General features: G+C 40.7%; 2 protein-coding genes across 6 annotated transcripts in view; both read right to left on the bottom strand.

Moving 5' to 3' along the window:
• vps39 (VPS39 subunit of HOPS complex) overlaps nucleotides 1-813 on the bottom strand; it is a 31110-nt gene extending 30297 nt beyond the window's left edge. For both annotated transcript variants that reach the window (XM_088925628.1, XM_088925629.1), the window contains exon 1: nucleotides 256-813. In XM_088925628.1, the coding sequence (XP_088781754.1) occupies nucleotides 256-328 (73 nt within the window). In that variant the 5' untranslated portion in view covers nucleotides 329-813. The remainder of the gene's footprint in view (nucleotides 1-255) is intronic.
• Nucleotides 814-2350: 1537 nt separating this feature from the next.
• Nucleotides 2351-18238, bottom strand: part of LOC148828401 (Golgi-pH regulating cation channel-like) — a 25220-nt gene continuing 9332 nt past the window's right edge. For all 4 annotated transcript variants that reach the window (XM_088926113.1, XM_088926116.1, XM_088926114.1 and 1 more), the window contains 13 exons: nucleotides 17766-17827; nucleotides 17179-17362; nucleotides 16156-16255; nucleotides 15694-15787; nucleotides 14755-14826; nucleotides 13575-13683; nucleotides 12732-12790; nucleotides 11948-12051; nucleotides 10762-10835; nucleotides 9682-9746; nucleotides 9139-9191; nucleotides 7134-7164; nucleotides 2351-5395 (listed from right to left, as the gene is read on the bottom strand). In XM_088926113.1, the coding sequence (XP_088782239.1) occupies nucleotides 5354-5395; nucleotides 7134-7164; nucleotides 9139-9191; nucleotides 9682-9746; nucleotides 10762-10835; nucleotides 11948-12051; nucleotides 12732-12790; nucleotides 13575-13683; nucleotides 14755-14826; nucleotides 15694-15787; nucleotides 16156-16255; nucleotides 17179-17362; nucleotides 17766-17827 (1049 nt within the window). In that variant the 3' untranslated portion in view covers nucleotides 2351-5353. The remainder of the gene's footprint in view (nucleotides 5396-7133; nucleotides 7165-9138; nucleotides 9192-9681; nucleotides 9747-10761; nucleotides 10836-11947; nucleotides 12052-12731; nucleotides 12791-13574; nucleotides 13684-14754; nucleotides 14827-15693; nucleotides 15788-16155; nucleotides 16256-17178; nucleotides 17363-17765; nucleotides 17828-18238) is intronic.

The following is an 18238-nucleotide window of genomic DNA, read 5'->3' as shown; positions in this document are numbered from 1 at the left end:
CATGTGATGTCATAAGCACAAAAATAAATTTGTACGTATATAACATGTATGTAAACCAATGTAAAAACAGTTACAGCAGTAATTAATGCGAATGCGTGTTAAGTGCTGCCTAGGAACCAATGTCACTCGTTGACAAAGTTCCTCTTTTCTATCATGTCTCAATGCTCCGGAGAGCTCTCCATCAACTGTGCCGCTAAACTCGTAAAATTATATCACACTAAGTGGTCCCCATTCACGGTCTGGTGGTTAACTCACCCCAGGCCGCCATGCAGTCTATCTGAAGGGGCAGCTTTTCCAGGATGGGGACCGCTTCATAGGCGTCGTGCATGGCCGGTTCAGCGACCTTCTCGGCCCGACTGGAAACCGCAACACAAGCCGCCGCAGGGTCTCAGGTCCTCCGTCTTCTCTAATGACAAGGCACAACTGCACCTGGCTTCTCTTTAGCTGTGCCGAGATCTTAAAGAAGAGCTTTTCCGAAAAAGAAGGCAAATTCCTCCTCCTCCTGCAGATCACCAGCGCTTGGGAGCCGGGGTCTCTGCTGACGCCGAAGCCGACTCCGTGACATGAAATTCCGGCTGCGATTTCAGATCTGTGTTGTTTACATCCAGCTGCTCGGGAAAGGCTATAATTAAAAGGTGCACAAAACTGCGAACACCGACTTATCCTGTACCGAACGCCGTCAAACAGCTGATCGAAGGATGAGATTCATGTCGGAAGTCACTGCAAATGTTTTTATTGGTCTATTTCTTACTTCCTCTTGTTTGTGTGTCTACAGACCTGGCCCACACGGACCATGATACACACGTGACTCCCGATGCCCTTCTCACGTGGGGAACATTCAGAAGACCTGCTGTTCGGAAAAATATCTGTTTGGACTATGAAAGCCATCGACTACCTTCTGGTATTTGTACTGTAGTTTAACGCTATAGATAACATGTATTCTGGTTAAAACACAGAGTAATGTACATTGATTGTATATTTATATGTATTTGACTAACATTCCTTAAAAACACTATTAAATTGTCTTAACCTGATCAAGTTTCTTTCAGTGCTCCTGTCTGAACGAAGTTCAATCTCAGTTCTGGGGTGTCCATTCTGGTCCTCCAAAGGTATTTGTTGAAGCACGGTTTTGTTCTCAGATTCCACTGTTACCAGTTGAATATTCTTTCCCAGGTCTTCAACTGTGGGGTTGCCGATATAAAGCTATGTATGATACCTAGTGGACTGCTGTCCCCCCAGGACCAGGGTTAAACACTGCTGCTTTTGATATTTTCTGATCTGTTTTTTTTTTCATCAGCAGCCTTTGAAATACATTTGTACGGTGCGTGAATGGCACAGAAAATTCAGTTTAGACACGTCAAACGAGTATTTTTAAACAGTTATGTGTATCTAGGTCAGGCAAGTACTAAAATACATTTGGCTAATGCCTAAATAAATCGGTGATGACGTAACTAGTTACGTATAAAATCTTATGTCACGTTTCTAAAGTTTGGATGTATCTGTAAGATACTGATGAATCCGTTTAATTAAGAAAAAATGGTCTTCTAGGGCTAAAGTTTACTCAAATCGAAGTACCAAATGACAAATCAGCTTCTTAATTGACCAGAATTAAAATTTTAGGTCTTTAGAAGGTGGTGATTTAATGGTAACCAATAAAACAAACCTCCCATGAAACTCTCAGGTTTGGTTTTATTTCAACGTACACACAAGAGAGATACAAACAACGTTAAACCTCTACCAGGCAATTCAGGGCGTTTTAAATGTAATACTTTAGCATCATTCAACAGATATATTTTTTCTTTACAGTAATGCAAAAGCTTTTAAGGCTGCACGTAACGTTTTCTGCCCTGCCATTGCAGGATGGCAAGTGAATGCTTTTCCTCTCCATTTTACGGTGTAGAGCAGGTGTCCCCAACTTTGGTTCTAGAGAAAACCAGTGCACCGGGTTTTATAGCTATCTATTTTCACAGCAATTAAATTGTGATCAATTAGATTTAATTTAATAATTAAAATATAATTTGGAACAAATATCTGAACTTCCTGACTGGAGAGTTTTCCAGGACAGTGGCTCCTGATACTTGTCCTAAAGATTTTGCAAAACAACAGAGCCATAACGGTTATTACATTGACTATGTTGTTCTTGTGCACATGTACACGGTAATTAGAGTGTTAAGAGGGGGGAAGCAAAACTAAGTGAGAAAAGACAGCAAGTGCACTGCAATTTACTAGTCTGACCTTCGTTAAAAAGATTTTATTGATAATTTGTTGCAGAGCTGTAAATGCTGAGTGTTCTTTACAAGATCTGAATCAAGTAAATTGCACACAAATGAGAATAACTCACAAAATAAAACTGTTTAATAGAAACTTTAATCTGGAAACAAATCATACATACAAAATTGTTTTTTTACAAGCAGATCCCATTTCACACAAACCAGTGAACAACACATGTTCTTTTTTGGAGAGTATATAATCTTTAAAAAATACCCCAGGTATTTATCATTAACTGCATCAGGACAAAGTCTGAGGCACTAAAATAAATTTGTGAAGTGCTCCACTATACTGTATAAACCACTGTTACCGGACCACTGACCAGTGACTGTATGATTTTTATCCTAGGTCTCATGCCTTTAGTCTTCTTTAAGAAAGTAAGCCATATTTTACTTTTAAGAAAACAAAGAGAAATTCTCACTTTAACTCCTAGAGCTCAAATTTCTTAGCATCACATATACAGCATCAAGAACATTCACAATCAGTGGCTGGGTAACAAACAATGGGGAGGTTGTACTGTAGCTGGTGTGAAGCAGAAAGCCCATCAGAATACAACCTTCTCTCCTCCCAGTATACAGGTCTGTCTTCGTCATCAGATTGTAAGAGAATAAATCACAAAAATCACACCCTTTGTTAATGGTACAAAGGTCAAGTAAATTGAGTTTTGAAAGATCACGTATTTTGTTTGTCTAAACATCCATTTTCTAACTTTACAGTTAGAAATCCATTACAGGATTGAGGGGGAGCCGGAGTCCCTCAAGCAACAGGCACAAGACAGGATACACCCTGGATGGGACACCAGTTCATCACAGGGCACACACAGTCACGTACACACTCACATCCGAGTCAGTTTTCCCAGAAGCCAATTAAGCTACCAGTATGTCTTTGGATTGTGGGCAGAAACCAAAGCACCTGGAGGAAACCCATGTGAATATGGGGAGAACGTGCAAACTCCACACAGACAGCAACCCAGGGCCCCAGCACTGCGAGGCAGGAATGGTAACCACTACACCACCCCATTTTGCAGGCATATTTTGTTCAGAGCAATAGCATGGAACGACAAAGGAATGCAAATAACTGGGATTTTGGTTTTATCATTGTGAACATATAAACATTTATTGCAATGTCCGATTACAGGCTGTGTACTGGACTACAGCCTATAAAGAAAGATAAAATGTAATGAAAGTACAGAATAAGTGCTGACTGAGACTTCAAACTGTTTCATTTGGGATTTTTCTTTCCATTGAGAATTCTAGATTTGGAAATAATTGGGGAAAAAAATAATTCCTTTTTAAAACAAAAAATAATCACAATAGAAACAAAAGTTGACTAAGCACACATTTTAACTAATCTGTACATTCTACAAGAAAGCACTTCCCGTTATCAATGATCTGCACTAGATCCACTGCCCAGTCGACACATGAAGGACAATGCAGGCAGGTAGCTTCTTGAAGGTCATAAGTGGAAAGTAGCTATACAGTACATTATACTGCAAGCTAGCAAAATAATCATAAGAAATACTACTTTTCAAACACATGCAAACAAAAAATTAGGTAACATTGTAAAATTAAATTTAAAGCAGCCCGATCTCACGAGTTGAACTAAGCGTACATTAGTACATGAAGTGTTCCAATTTCAACCTTCATTTCAAGCACATAGCGTCGTCTTTGAAGATTGGAGAATGAGCCCGACACTGTTCTCTGCTAGAGCTAGGACAGTTTCATCATGTGCCAGGTGACTCAGAGCAGCTCTCTCCCTTAACCCATGCTCATCGTTTATACTTCAGCACAAGCCCACAGCTGAGCTGTAAAAGATTATTTCATCTGTGGTGTAAGACAGGCATGACACATCCCCATACTAGCTTCTGAGTTAGGTATTACTTTGTAAACATGGCGATCACATTTTTTAGGCATTATCATCAATTTATTGCCATTGTGTTATTCTTACATTGAAAATTGACTAGACTGCTAACTTTCATGTTAAAAAATTAACAAAAAATTGTTGTAAAAAATGTTTTCCTATAAATAAAAGCTCTTTCAAGATATGCAAAATAAAACTTCATTCCTTTACAACACTAATGTGCTCTACCAATCACTGCTTGGATCATGGCAAATGGTGACATTGTACAGAAACTAATCCATAGTCCTGTAATTACTGTGGATGCATGCTATGAAAAAAATTTGAAAGGACAGAAAAGAAGCCCTGGTGTGTTGAGAAGCTGGAAGATGAAACTCTTTTTCTTTAAGGAATGTGTAACAAATCAGGAGCCATCATGAGTTAATAATAGCAAATGATAAAAATCATGACAGTTTTCAGGTGATTTAAGTTTGACGTTCTGAAAGCCTTCCCGTTTAAAGACAGAGGAGACTCTGATCTCTCAAAAACGCTAATAAAAAAAATCAGACATCAGGATGTAACTTATATTAAATAAAAACACACAAAGACTTCAAAACAGTCTGTAATGTACTGCTCAGTAAATCTCAATCCTTTTAATATTCATTGGATGCCTTCTTTAAGAATTTCAGAAATCAGAAACGAGAGAGATTTTCAACGCACCCTTTAAGATCAGACATTGCAAAAAAAATCTTGCAGTCTGCCAACAAACAGAACGCACAAGGGCAACACAGCGGACGAAGAAAAGGCACGAAATATCCAGGAAGCCTATGAACCCCATGGAATGGGTAACAGCGGCTTAGACAATTCTTAAAAAAACTAAAATAAAAAGTCAAACCCTATTACTAATTCCCCATCCACTTCACTCCACAACTTCGGATTGTTGCTTTAGTTCCAGGCGTGGTATCCAGAGGCCTGCTGTTATTCTGCTCCGAGGCCCAAGTGCAAAGCCCGACTATTTCACTGCGTCGAACCCATGATAGTTACACCCAATGAGGTCAACAGCTCCCCTCCTGCTCCAGACACTAAACCCTGCACACGATCTCCGCCGTGTGCAGACAGGCTCTCTCCAGCCTCAAGGGGAAAATAATTGGGTGCCAAAAGACCAAAAGTGTCTCATTCTGGGAAGTCATCCTTAAAAAAGGAAAAGGGATTGCACTTCATGGAATTCGGCATCATAGTCTTCCCATCTCTACTCCATCTTCGACCTCTCCAGCGTGGCTGTCAAAATCTCCTGGCAAAAGAGAGGGCATGTTAAGGACCATATATTCTCCGAATGGCATAGAGATACGATGTGGTAAAATTAACTGTTGTATGCTGTAATTATAATATCACCTCTGTAGCCCAAGGATTATTAATTAGTTTTTTTTTGGAGATTTAAATAACCTGAAAGTCTCCAAACTGCAGTAAATCAGAAGATGAACTGTATTGCAAAGCTTGTGAACAGAAAAACCTTGAACTGTACACTGTAGCACAGGACTCAATTTGCGATATGCAAGGCACAAAAAGACTTGGTGACTACATAGTCAGAATGTGAGTGTTGTGCAGTTCTTATGAAGTATTGAAAATAAAGATTTCTGTTGATAACTAATGCTGTTCTGTTGTTTCAAAGCCACTGAATGATGGAGTTTTCAAATTATTTCACAGATGCACAATAAATAAAGACTTTTATACAGTACATGGTAAAGAATCAAATTGAAGATGACCCTAAGGTCCATACAAACTTCAAATGCAACTAGTTCAGTTACAATATGTTACGTAAAGTAAGATAGTATTCGATTGTTTAATTAAGGTCACAAAAAATTGGGGGAAAAATGGCATCTGTTGAAACTATTTACAGTATAAACGTCTTGACCCATGAATTTCATGCCAGACAAGTCTGAAAATTACTGCTCAATAGTGCACTGTTTTGCTGGTCACCCTGCATAAAGCAGTTAATGAAGAAACACGTGTCATTTTGCTGCTGTATTACAATTTGTCTGATCACAGATCATGATTTGATTACAGAGCTGAATTATCCAGCCTACAACTCAGATTTACTCCCTTTATTATTATGGGACCTGAAGCCTGTATTGTGTGGTACACAGTTTAAAGACAATTTACTGAAGTTTTCTACTGGCAAATGGTGAAGGGAGCAATCAGGGGGGTTTAATTATCGGAGAACACCCCATTTCAAGGGCAAATTGGCACTGCATTGAGGTGAAATGTGATTGCACTCAGAAGTCCAAAATTTACTGTATATATTTTTGTTCAAAACTGTCTGAATGCCCCTGCAACATTTGTTTTCTGATACTTCTATCAGAGCAAAACCATAAAATTATTTTTCTAAAGAAAGTTGTCATATTTATTCTAACACGAAAACATTCTATTTCTTTCTTTTTCATGTAGAGTGCTCTTAAATAAAATGTTTGGCAACATGCTTCAACTTCAAACTTAAATATTTATGAGACCAACAGAAAAATAGAAAAACAAGAAAAACGTTAGAACTACGAACTGTAAAGGAGAATAGGGACACTTCCAAAAATAACACTAAGCATGAAAAATATTGTTTAAAGTATTCAGAAAATATATTAGTTACTCCCTCAAGATGAACTATTTACACATTTTTAAGAAGTTAATAGTAAATCTGGCCAGGTTAAAGCAACACATTTAGAAATGTCAATATTCTTCAGATATGTTGGCAATATGTACATTCCTTAAGAGTTCAAAGATTAATAAGCAGATACACACTGCATAATAGGCACACACATCAAAAATCTGATCTACATGCAGACACACAGAGCTCATAGTCAGAAAACGCACAAAACACGATCAAATATGCAAAAGTCAAGCTAGACACACAAACAGGCAAACTGCAATGCACACATCAGTGGCTTTGTGTTATGGGCAGGTCTTGAACAGCTAATTCTGTGGTTTAATGGGTAAAATATGACTGGGATCATGAGACTAAGATGAGAAAGAGATGACCATACCTCCTCGTCATCAAGTATGGCTGGGAGTGCCCTAGAGAGACAGAGAGGGAGAAAATTCAATTCACACAGCACTGAAGACCAAATCTACACCTCACCTGCTAAAGACAACGGGATGATACTCCTTCATTCTTTAAATCTTGTTGATTCAAGAAGTTCCTTCTATACTGCTGCTGCTTTTAATCAGGGCTAAATTAACAAACAACTCAGTAGTGGCTATTTTTTATTATTCAAAGACATTCAACACTATACAAAGTAGCAAGTAGGACTAATGAGTCAGGGGTTCAGCTTTCCCTGTCTACACAGAGAATTCAACGGCACAGTCACTTGTCAAAGCCATTGGCCATGTGTACCACTGTGAGCTCAACAGTGCAATAATAATTAATAATTCCTGACACGTCTGCTGCATAGCACATTTCTGGACATTCCACTCAAAGGTCTTTCAGGGTAATAGGGACACCCCTCCACCACCACCAATGTGTAACCCCCATCTGGATGATGCAACGGCAGCCAGATATCAATGAGGAGAACAGAGTGATTAAGCACATTCAGAGATGGGGATTATTAGGAAGCCATGATTGGTAAAAAGTTGGCCAGGAGACCGGGGTGACACCCCTACACTTTTTGAAAAACACCCAACTTCACTATACTGGTGCATTAGGACCCACACAGACTGCAGGGTGAGGGCTCCCTACTGGTCCCACTAACTGCTCTTCCAGCAGCCACCTTAGCTTTCCCAGGAGGTCTCCCAACCAGGTACTTGCCAGGCTCACACCCGCTGAGCTTCAGTGAGTTGTCAGTTGTGAGTTGCAGGGTGATATAGCTGCTGGCTAGAAGAAGAATTAGACCCCATTGGAAGAGATGTATGTCTCCAGCTTGATGTCCCTGCAAAATCACAGGTGTCTGGCAGGTTCCAGGATTGAGTGTCACACAGCAAGCCTAGGAAACCCAGTCAGGCCCACCAAGATGGTCTCAGCTCCTGTGCAGACACGTGGGAAACCCTGTCATGGTCAGTTAATGTAATAGTTCAGGCAGGATCCAGTGATGTCTGGAATAAAGGGATCACCCAGTGCTTTGATGACCCTGTGTGGTGCCACAGTGTATTGTGTTTTATTCTGAGTTGTCCCACACATCCAGACTGTACAATCAGGTACAGTACCTGCTTTTGTGAAAGATTAGCTAGTGATGAACTTGTGTCTTTATTAAGGAAACAGGAGAAGTGTTGGCCTTAGAAGTTAATGAAAACTTTAAGCTTAGTAAAGTGTGGAATGGAGTGCACATTGTTGAGTCTCATTTTGCCAAATCTACCTGTTTCTTAAGATACAAGAAGATACGTAATAAATTACCGATTACAATACTGGACATGGGAGTGAAAGGTGGAGATGAGACTGACATTGATCACATGGAAACAGCACTTTTGTATTAACGTAGAGACCGTCAACAAGCCAGATGTTGCTGACAAGAAAAGTCTACTTTCACCCCGTCCAGATTTTCATTTTGGCACAGTAGGGAGTAGTGACTCATTGGGAAGTCCCCACAAAGATAGAAAAACAAACGTGTGTATAAAGTACAGAAAAATGATCAGGAATGGGGCAGGAAACACTGTTTGCAAAATCCTGTGAAATTATCAGATTCTTAGGTTATTGTGTGCCCTTTCCACTGTGAGCCCTGGGACAGAGTAAGACGCACAAGGTAGTCCAAGCCTCCTCCTTATTCCCCTCGTAAGAAGGGATGTCCGCAGTGTGCAGATGTGAATCACTACACTAATGTGCACATCTGTAAATCATTCGTAACCTCATGATGTGCACAAGCAGGATTCGTCTTCTAAACTGATTTGGAGTAATGCTACTGTATTTTTGGGCTAGACTAAAGACTAAGATCTTTAAAGTTATAGTATACATTACCACTGTCTTCTACTATTGTTTGCTGAATGTTGACTAAGGGTTGATCCTGCCTGGAATATATATATATATTTTAAAAGCTTCCTCTGCATTTCAGCTGTACTCACACATCTGCAACTGTTGTGGGAATATTCTCTTCCACCCACTTCAGGTCTTCATCCTGAGGGAATCAAAAACATACCATTTCACAGAAACAACGGAGATTAGCAAGAAATACTGGATTTATAGAACGACTTAATATTTTCCTCACTCCACAAAGTCTTCAGATACTTTTGCATTTGGTGGTTGACGAAATGTTTAACATTTATAAGTGTTCTGAATATGATTTATATATATATAAGAGATCAAAGAATGATGCAAGTTAAATGCAGTACCAATGCTCAGGAACCTGCAGTAATGTGGCAACTCTACTGTACAGACAGAATCGCTCTCTCTTGGTGTGCTCACACTCTGCAGAGGGCACCACTGACAGAACCATAAGAACGTAAGAATAATTAAAGGTGAGAGGCATCCACTCAGCCTACCTAGCTCCTTCGACTGTTAGAAGTTGATCACTATGCTATTAATCAGCTAATTAAGCTAACTGCAATACTCCCAGAACACACTGCAGACTGCAGTGCAGACAGACCTGACTCCCAGACTATGCTCACCTCTTTGTTTGAAGTTTTTGGGGTGCCATTGCTTTCAGTTTTTGTTGTTCTCATCTTCATTCCCTCTATGAAAAAGACAAACAATGGGATGGACACAGTCTACTCACCCTCTCCTATATTTTTAAATACTGGTAAATATATACTTTTCTCCCTGATGGATCATTCTTTTACTCATTTCCTACTGGATATCAATCTGGATCTCCTTAATGGATTTTATATTTTTGGATTTGCTTGCAGTTTTAAATTCGTTAATCAACAACAAATTTCTCAAAACACTCCTATGTCTGAATTTGAGGTAACAAGCTACAGGGAATTGCCAGACATGTATCCTGTGGAATTTCGTTTATTAACCATTTCTATTACCTTGGGACTTAATATTTCTGCTCCATTTCCTACCTTACTCTGTTCACCATTTATTCTGCTTATAATCAACTGATCACCTATTAGGAAATGTCCAGTCTGAAATAAGTATAATCAAGCAGATTAGAGGCTATTTAAAGTTCTGTATGCTTATGTTGTTGGAATTGGTATCCTTGACGTAGTTCTTTCAACTAATGACAGTGCAGAAACAGGCTTCCCAAGTCTAAACCAGCAAGCATATCAATGAAGTCATCAAATTGGCTCTAAGGAAGTAGAGCTCAATTGGAATAAAAACCAATAGAGAAAGTGGCAGCCCAGTACCAGGGCTGGAATCCACTGTTCACCGTTTTCAGTGTAGTGCTTTGAGGTTGAATCTGTTCAAACTGTTTGCGTTCCTTACTACTACCATAAAGCTTTACAAGCAATGACACAGTTGCTCATGGCAACTCAAATTCAGGGAGAACCTCGTGAAGACGTACACAGGACTAACTTTGTACGAGGTCTCATAACGACGCCAGTGACAAGACACTTCTCCACTTGACAAAGAGAAACAAGAAAAGTGTGAATAGGCTGTTCATGTGCCCTTAACATTCATCCACTCTACATAGTACTATCTTATCAAGTTGCCTACAATTGCTGTGGGATTTGCTTGAAAAACAATCAAGGAATGTTGGCAGTTACGGTATACACGTCTGTTACCCCATGATCATTCAGTCTTACCAAATGCTTCGTTCAGCATGGGTTCTTTGGCTTCATCCTCCTCATCCTCATCAATCAGTGGGGAGTAGGAAAACCTGTATGAAACAATAGGGGGCTAAGCTGCTTCACAGGCTTTTCAAAGGCCACAGGTATCTTTATTCTTTATTCCTGGAAACCGTACTACATGGGTGTCCAGTCCTGATCCTGGTGGGACAGCGTTTCCGAGTTCTTAATGAACTGGCTAAACCTGCTGGACCAATTAAACAGCTTCTCCCGGCTCATCAGGTGCAGCTGTTGAAGGGATCTCAACTAGCTGCCAAACCACTGGCCTTCCAGCAATGCAACTTGTTACCTCTGCCTTACTACATTATTCAAAAGCTTGGGGAACTCCAGTCCTTACTCCTCATCTGTTGCACTGAATTTTTGTCTGTAAGAGATTTTTCTTTTCTTTCAATTTATCAATATTTATATTTATTCTTGATTATGATATATTCCTACATTTTTAGTTCCTTGGGCACATTCTGTTTGGGCCCTTTATCATTCTTTATTCAGATACAATGCAGTGTGACTTGCCATTAATCTGAAAGATAAATTATAATTTATAAAATCAGTACCGAGTGCTCACTAGTGAGCAAATCGGTAAAATACATCCGTTCACCCAGTCAAAAATAGCAAACAGCTGATCAGTATTACATTTCGATGGTGCACTAGCATTAAGGACCAATTCTTATCTCAGCGAAAGCTTAATGCTGACTTTACAGATTAATACTGTATCTTTCAACTCAAGATCAACATCCAGCTGTGTCTCAAGAATACTGCCCAAAAATGTATCTGAAAGCCTCCGTTACTGTGTAACGGTTTCAGAATATCTTGAGCTGGAAATTCAGTGTCAAGCGTCACTCCGGTGATTTTGTGTGAAGACTGTGAACCTTTATTATGCTTTCTCTGCACATTAGTCTAATTTACAGTGCTTTCATTATGCTTTTTTGTGGGTGCAGTGCTTCCACTCTGCTCTAATCATTGATATGATTAGCCACAAGCATGCATATGTAGGGGAAATCTGAAATTGTTCTTACAAAGCATTTTCAAAGTGTAGTTAAACAGCAAAAGTGAGATAGAAAACAGCGAGAGCAAGGTAAGAAATGAGTGCATATTTAGCAGAATAAACTTCAGAAGAGCCTGTCAGGGCCCCAGAGAGCTCAGTTACCTCTGGCTGTTGACAGAAGGTCGGAGCAGAACCATGATGACCAAAAGGATGGTAGAGAACAGCAGCCGCCAGAAGGCATCATCCACCCACAGATCCCTCCAGCCCTGCAAACACAGTTCAGATAGCAAGGGTGGGGTTTTCTCACAGTTTTCTACAGAACCGACTTCAAATAAGCAGCCCTCTAAAAAGAGTGTAACTGACCGACTGTCCTCACAGAGCTATGTACTGTAGCACAAATATGCATGACTCTCTCCATCAGGCCATCCATGTTGCATGTGTGTTTGTATGAAGACTGGCTCCAGACAGTTGTGTCAACTCAGTGTTCATATTAAAATTAACACTGCTCAGTTTAATATGAGAGAGTTCTGGACCAGCCCACTGTGATCGATCAACAACTGGACATTTTACTACTTTGTAAGACCTTTATTACAAAAGAAATTATTTTTATTATGAGAGCTATTTTAGATTCAAAAGTAATGTGTGTGCTTGGCCAAGGAGCCAATGGTGTCAAGCTATTATCTATGACACTAACATTTAAAACCTTTAAGCCAAGAACCTAATGAAAGGGCACTTTAATATCCTCATCTCCTCATTGCCCATGGTTTATTTATAACAATCAATGGTATTACAATAAAACATATACTGTACAGACTGCAAAGAAACAAGTAATAGGTTTATTCCATGCTGAAAAGAGAAGAAAGAAAACTGTGGAGCCTCTTCTTTTTTTGTCTCTTGAGCTATTACAACACATTACAGGCTCAATGGAGCAGAAAAAAAAACTCACCGTCTGACAGTCCACCATCTTAAATACTTTTGTTGTCCAAATGATGAAAATCATAGAAGCTGAGAACATAAATACAAAAGAAGAAAAAGATTATTTTTTAGGTAGAGATATAATTGATGATGTTCTGGGACTAGCAGTTTTATGTTACACGCTATGTGTATGAGCGCTTTCTAAAGACACAAAGAGGCAAGTTTGCTCTGTTACTTTGGGGATTGAAAATCTTATCTCTAAGCAAAGTAGACTCCACATGCTTATCCAATAAAACACAGATAGTACTGAATCAAAGTTCACATCATGATTATGGCCCTTCAAAATTTACAGGAGGAATCAAAACCCGCTTGGCTAACTAACATCGGTTAATTCTCCGATGCCACAAGAGACTAATCAAGAAATCAGCTACAGGCAGTTTAAGATCTTGGTTTCCTTTTAGATAAAGTCTTGATTATCCCATTACTCTTCTTGATCATAAGATTGTGGAATCTTTCCTACTGCCACTGACGCAGGCAGCCCCACTCTGAGCACAGATCGATTCCTCACTACAACCCAAAAGAAGTCCTGCAGCACTGATAAGCTGGCTGCCCTGCTTCATGTATGAGAATATGGGCTTAAGCCATGTTCACAGACCTCAGCATTAGTAATCACTGCCTTAGTAATTCGATCAAAAACCATACAGCTCACATGGCCACATGGCTAAACTGTAGGCTCTGTGGAGCTTCATGATGAAGCGGGCCATGTTGATGCTAGCCGCGTGAGCACATGAGGAGATGACAGTCGGAAGCCCATGTCCACACAGTCCACCCCCACCCCCACCCCATGGCTGTAGGGTCAGCAGTGGCCTCTCACCCAGGACTGAGAATATGAGGGTGTTGGTGAAGTGCCGGTACAAGGCAAGCTTCACCACGTTCTTGCGTAGCTTCAGGAGACGGATGGTCTGGGAGAGGCTAATGAAGATGTGAGCTGCAGTTCAGGAACAATGATGGACGACTTTGATTAAAGCCATTATCAGCAGGTCAATGGTTTCTGGACCTGAACTAGACCATGGTAGATCTATATTATGGCACACCTTAACTCATGGGTTAATTTACATTTGCATCAATTTACCTTGCTTTCACTGTACATCCCTATGCAGCAGCTTATACCAGGGTGGCCTGGTGGCACAATGGTTGGCATTGCTGTCTCGCAGCACTGGGGCCCTGGGTTCGATTACCAGGGTGCTATCTGCATGGAGTTTGTATGTTCTCTCCATGTTTGCCTGGGTTTCCTCCAGATGCTCCGGTTTCCTCTCACAGTCCAAAGACATACGGTAGCTTAACTGACTACTGGGAAAATTGTTCCTAAGTGTGAGTGTGTGTGTCTGTGTGTCTGCCCTGTGATGGATAGACATCCCATCCTGGGTGTACCCCACCTTGTACCCATGGCTTGCCATGATTAGGCTCTGGCTCCCCCAAAACCCTGAATTGGAAGAAGCAGTCGGATGGATGGGTATATGCTTATACTAGCTGTTAGCAATCCTAATAACATTTGCTATGGTAAATCACATTACTGTCATGTGAGAAAAGGGACAGTTATAACACTGGTGTTATAACCGACTATACCCCCAAACAGAGATAGGCTTCAGGAAAAAAAAATCTAAATGTCCAAAATATCCTATCTGCTTAGGGATGTCACTGTTTATTTAATTTATTTTTATTCAATCTGAATAATCATCTGCAAAATAATTGTCTTTTTAATGCTAAAAACCTGAAGTAAACTTTTAATTCCTAGTTTGCTAGTTCTTCCATTAGGAGAACCTCATGTACTTTTTGTTCCAAAGTGGCTCTTAATTAGGAAATTGAGGTAATTACCTTTGTTGTACCTCTTTAACCTTTTTAACTGAGAGGCCTAACCCTTGGGGTCTAGAAATGGGCACTCCTTTACTCTCCTTGACTTTATGTAAGTGAATGGATGAGTAACTCTGACTGCCGGCTTCTAACAACTGTATATGGACTGTATTTGTAAGACCCTAGGTATCAGGAAAGGATATCCACCACATCACACAGGAGTCAATCAAGGAAAGGCTGAGGTTGGCCACCAGTGCCACAGTGCCATAGAAACCCTGGAGAAGAAGAGAGATCAGATGACCTTCAGTCCCCACTGGCATTCACTTTGTTATACTGCTGTAATTCTAAGCTTGAATGGACACATTACGCCGCACACAGGACTTGGCAGTGTTTGCCTGTTTCACCCTCAAACGAGATCAGCTCTTCACTGCTGGATTCTAACTTGCAGATGATGCAGAACTAGTACAAAAACAGAGGCCTACAGTTCAGTCAGGACTGACCATTCACATGGTGTTCATACTTATTTCTGGAAATCTGTAGTATTCTACAAATAAGTATTTACACCCTGTGGCATAATTAATTCACTACCATTTTCTAGGATAAAAATGTGTTTAATCAACTCTGGGGAAAGACCATTATACATTTATATAGTTTAAAAGCATTGTATACTTTCTAAATCAGTGAATAACATTGCTGGAAATGGAGAGGGCCATTACTGATGTCTGCAATTGTGTACAGTAGAATAGAGCCCCACATTTCAGGAGATTTTATAGCTTCCCCTCATTTTATCAATTACTAAAAAACTGTTTAGAAACTAAAAAGTTTTGTTTTGAGTACTTAAGCAGAGTCACTGCTCACGCAGTCAAATAGCTTAGAGATCATTAAATAATCCTGGATCTCTCAAGGACCATAGCTGGCCTTTTCTTATTGAACTGCACCAATTAACCTTCTAAACTGATCAGAATGCAAGTCTTAAAGTGACGATTTCAGAGGGTCCTAGAACACCTGCAGGATTATGGCACTGCCGTGACCAGGGTTTGAGCACTGCTGGGTCATAAACATACAAGTGACGAACTTCAGTTTCTGAGATCGCAGTTCCACTCTGTGCCCACAATGCCACCATATGTTAGACTGGCACTCACCCCAGTAACCCTGAGGACACCCTCCACAGAGGAGAAGAGCAGATACAGCAGCCCCACAGCTGCCAGTCTGTGTACTGTGGTGCCTAGCCTGGGCCTGAGGGAAGAACACAACAGCAGGTACACGTGGGAACAAGGCAAGCACAGGACCAACAACGTTCCTTCTAAAGGTCGTAGCGCACACATCTCAGAGGAGCTTTAAACACCACTAACAAATCAATCAATTCAAGGCATTTAAGAGTTAGTGTTCTCCTGTCCCTTTCCTGATTCTGAATCTCACTTATGGGCAATTGACACATTTACAAATACTACAATTCCTGTAGACTATACTTCACAGCAGCACAAAGAAAGCAAGGGACTAGGAATAAAATGGTTTGTGCCAGTCTGGAGTTTCCGCAGACTCTCGGGGACCACAGCACTGACCGGCCACTGCTGTCCCGCACACCAGTTATGAATGGCACTCACTTCACAATGCCATAGCCAAGGCTGACGATGAGGACGAGGATGCGTGCCAGGGATCGCTTCAGGGCCGAGAGCAGCTCTGCGAAGATCACCGCGCCCTGGACTGGAGAGAGACAGCGGCACAGGACACTGGTATCCCAGACAGAGAACAGAGCTCTGTATGTTCCTTCTCCTGTCCATCCCAGTGGGCGGTTCCCAGTACTAATCACTCGGCTTTCTAAACTATTCTGCTACAAGTATTTTCCGAAAAGATCTCTTACAAATGTCAATTAGAAAATTTGCAGGGGTACCAATTTAACATTTTACAAAGCATTTCAGAACTGACCTGTTTTTTTCCCAGGAGACAAAACAAAGCATGTAACGTTTCCAAACAAAGGCCGTTCATAAAAAAAAAGATAATTGGCCAGGTATAAAGTCTCATCTTTTGTTTTTGAACAAATGCTTTCCAAAGAAGCAGCTATGGTTTGGTTATTCTTTTGAGCCACAATCGCCCTGCCTGTTGGGCCCCATGACCTGCGGCAGATCTCTGAAATCAGACACCGTCTTGCAGGTGTCTGAAGAAGAAATCAGAAGAAATAGCAAAAACTGTATGGCGGGGATGATGTAGAGGTTCAAAGTACAATTGACAGGACTAATGTGACACACCTTCTTATCGCAATATGAGAACCTCTGCTTATTTCTAAAAAATTAAAACTCAAGGTCCCAAATGAAGGTCAATAAATCTTCAAACAAATATGGAAACGTCAACTAGTTCTTTTTAGATATTTGAGAGGTGTTACCATAAGACCTTATCACATCTTTTAGCTAAAATCTCTAAACTTTTCCTTAAATACCTGATTTACCAGCAATTATTTTCATTAAATTAAACCGGGTCATAAATGTTCCAGTTTCACAACTATTGAGGAACAGAAATCCAGCATTTTGCTGCACATATTAAAGAGAGGGCCCATGCATTGTACTTGCGTACAATGTTTTCCCATGTACCAGTTCTGAACATTAGCGCACTGCATGGAGGGCCAGCCTTACTGTATTCGCCCTTATAGCGGATGTTCTGGTACTCGGAATAGAACACAGCCTTCTCCAGCATTCCCAGCAGGATGACGGCCCCAATCCAGAACTGGATGCGTAGCAGGTCTTTCCAGTAGCAGATGCACCAAAGGAGCCACAGCGCCCCAAAGAGCACGTAAACGATGCACATCACCATGAAGAACTGTTGACAGGGCACAACCAAGAGGGCATTTCAGTCAAGCATTTACGACGCCGGTTCTCAACGCAAGGCAGAATTTACACTGGTGGCTGCCTGGATAAACAGAAATAGTGAACCACAACTAGGAAGCATAAAAACAACTCACTGACTTTCATCAATGAAGTTAACCTGTAAAGCTGTCTCTCTCTCATACATACACCCCTGGTTTTTTCATATCTGTGGGGACTTCCTATTTACGCGCATTTTGTTTTCCTTTACTATTCAAAACCCTACTCAAACGAAATGCCCCACAGTATCAGGAGCTGCCATTTTTGTGGGGACGTTTTGGCAACAGTTGCCCCCACACTGACATTAATACACCCCGCTGCCCTCCTCGCACAGTGATGTGAAACACTGGCAGACTCACGATCATGAGGGGCCAATCAGCTGGGGAGGAGTACTCGCGGGGCCCCTTCATCTCCACAGTCACTGGGGGGGAGAGGGGAAAAAACACATCAGCACAGCTGCACGCCACAGCAAAACCAACAAAGGAAGGAAAAAGAAAAAGAGCGTCAGAAAGCTTGTGGTTCTGCCATTTCCACGTTCCATTTGGGAGGTTTCGTTTGAAAGACTCAAAACACCAAGAGCCGGAGTCCCTGCAGTTCACACTGCAAAGCAACTTATTGACTAAACTGCTCGGTCAATTCCTGATATTCGCTGTTTTTGTAACCCCTGATTTGTAACAATATTAATAAGATATGATATTTAAATAAGAATATACTGTAAGGAATTTACCACTTTCATCTTAGAGTTAGTTAAAATACATATTTCATTTAACTTTCATTTTACAATGCTTTCCAATCTTTTACTGCATCTCTGATGTGTATATGCCTTATCAAG

Source organism: Atractosteus spatula, chromosome 9, assembly GCF_055471065.1.
Source record: "Atractosteus spatula isolate fAtrSpa1 chromosome 9, fAtrSpa1.hap1, whole genome shotgun sequence".
In the NCBI taxonomy this organism is placed as follows: Eukaryota; Metazoa; Chordata; class Actinopteri; order Semionotiformes; family Lepisosteidae; genus Atractosteus; species Atractosteus spatula.
Note: the sequence above shows the minus strand (reverse complement) of the source record. Positions and strands in the feature narration are given on the sequence as shown.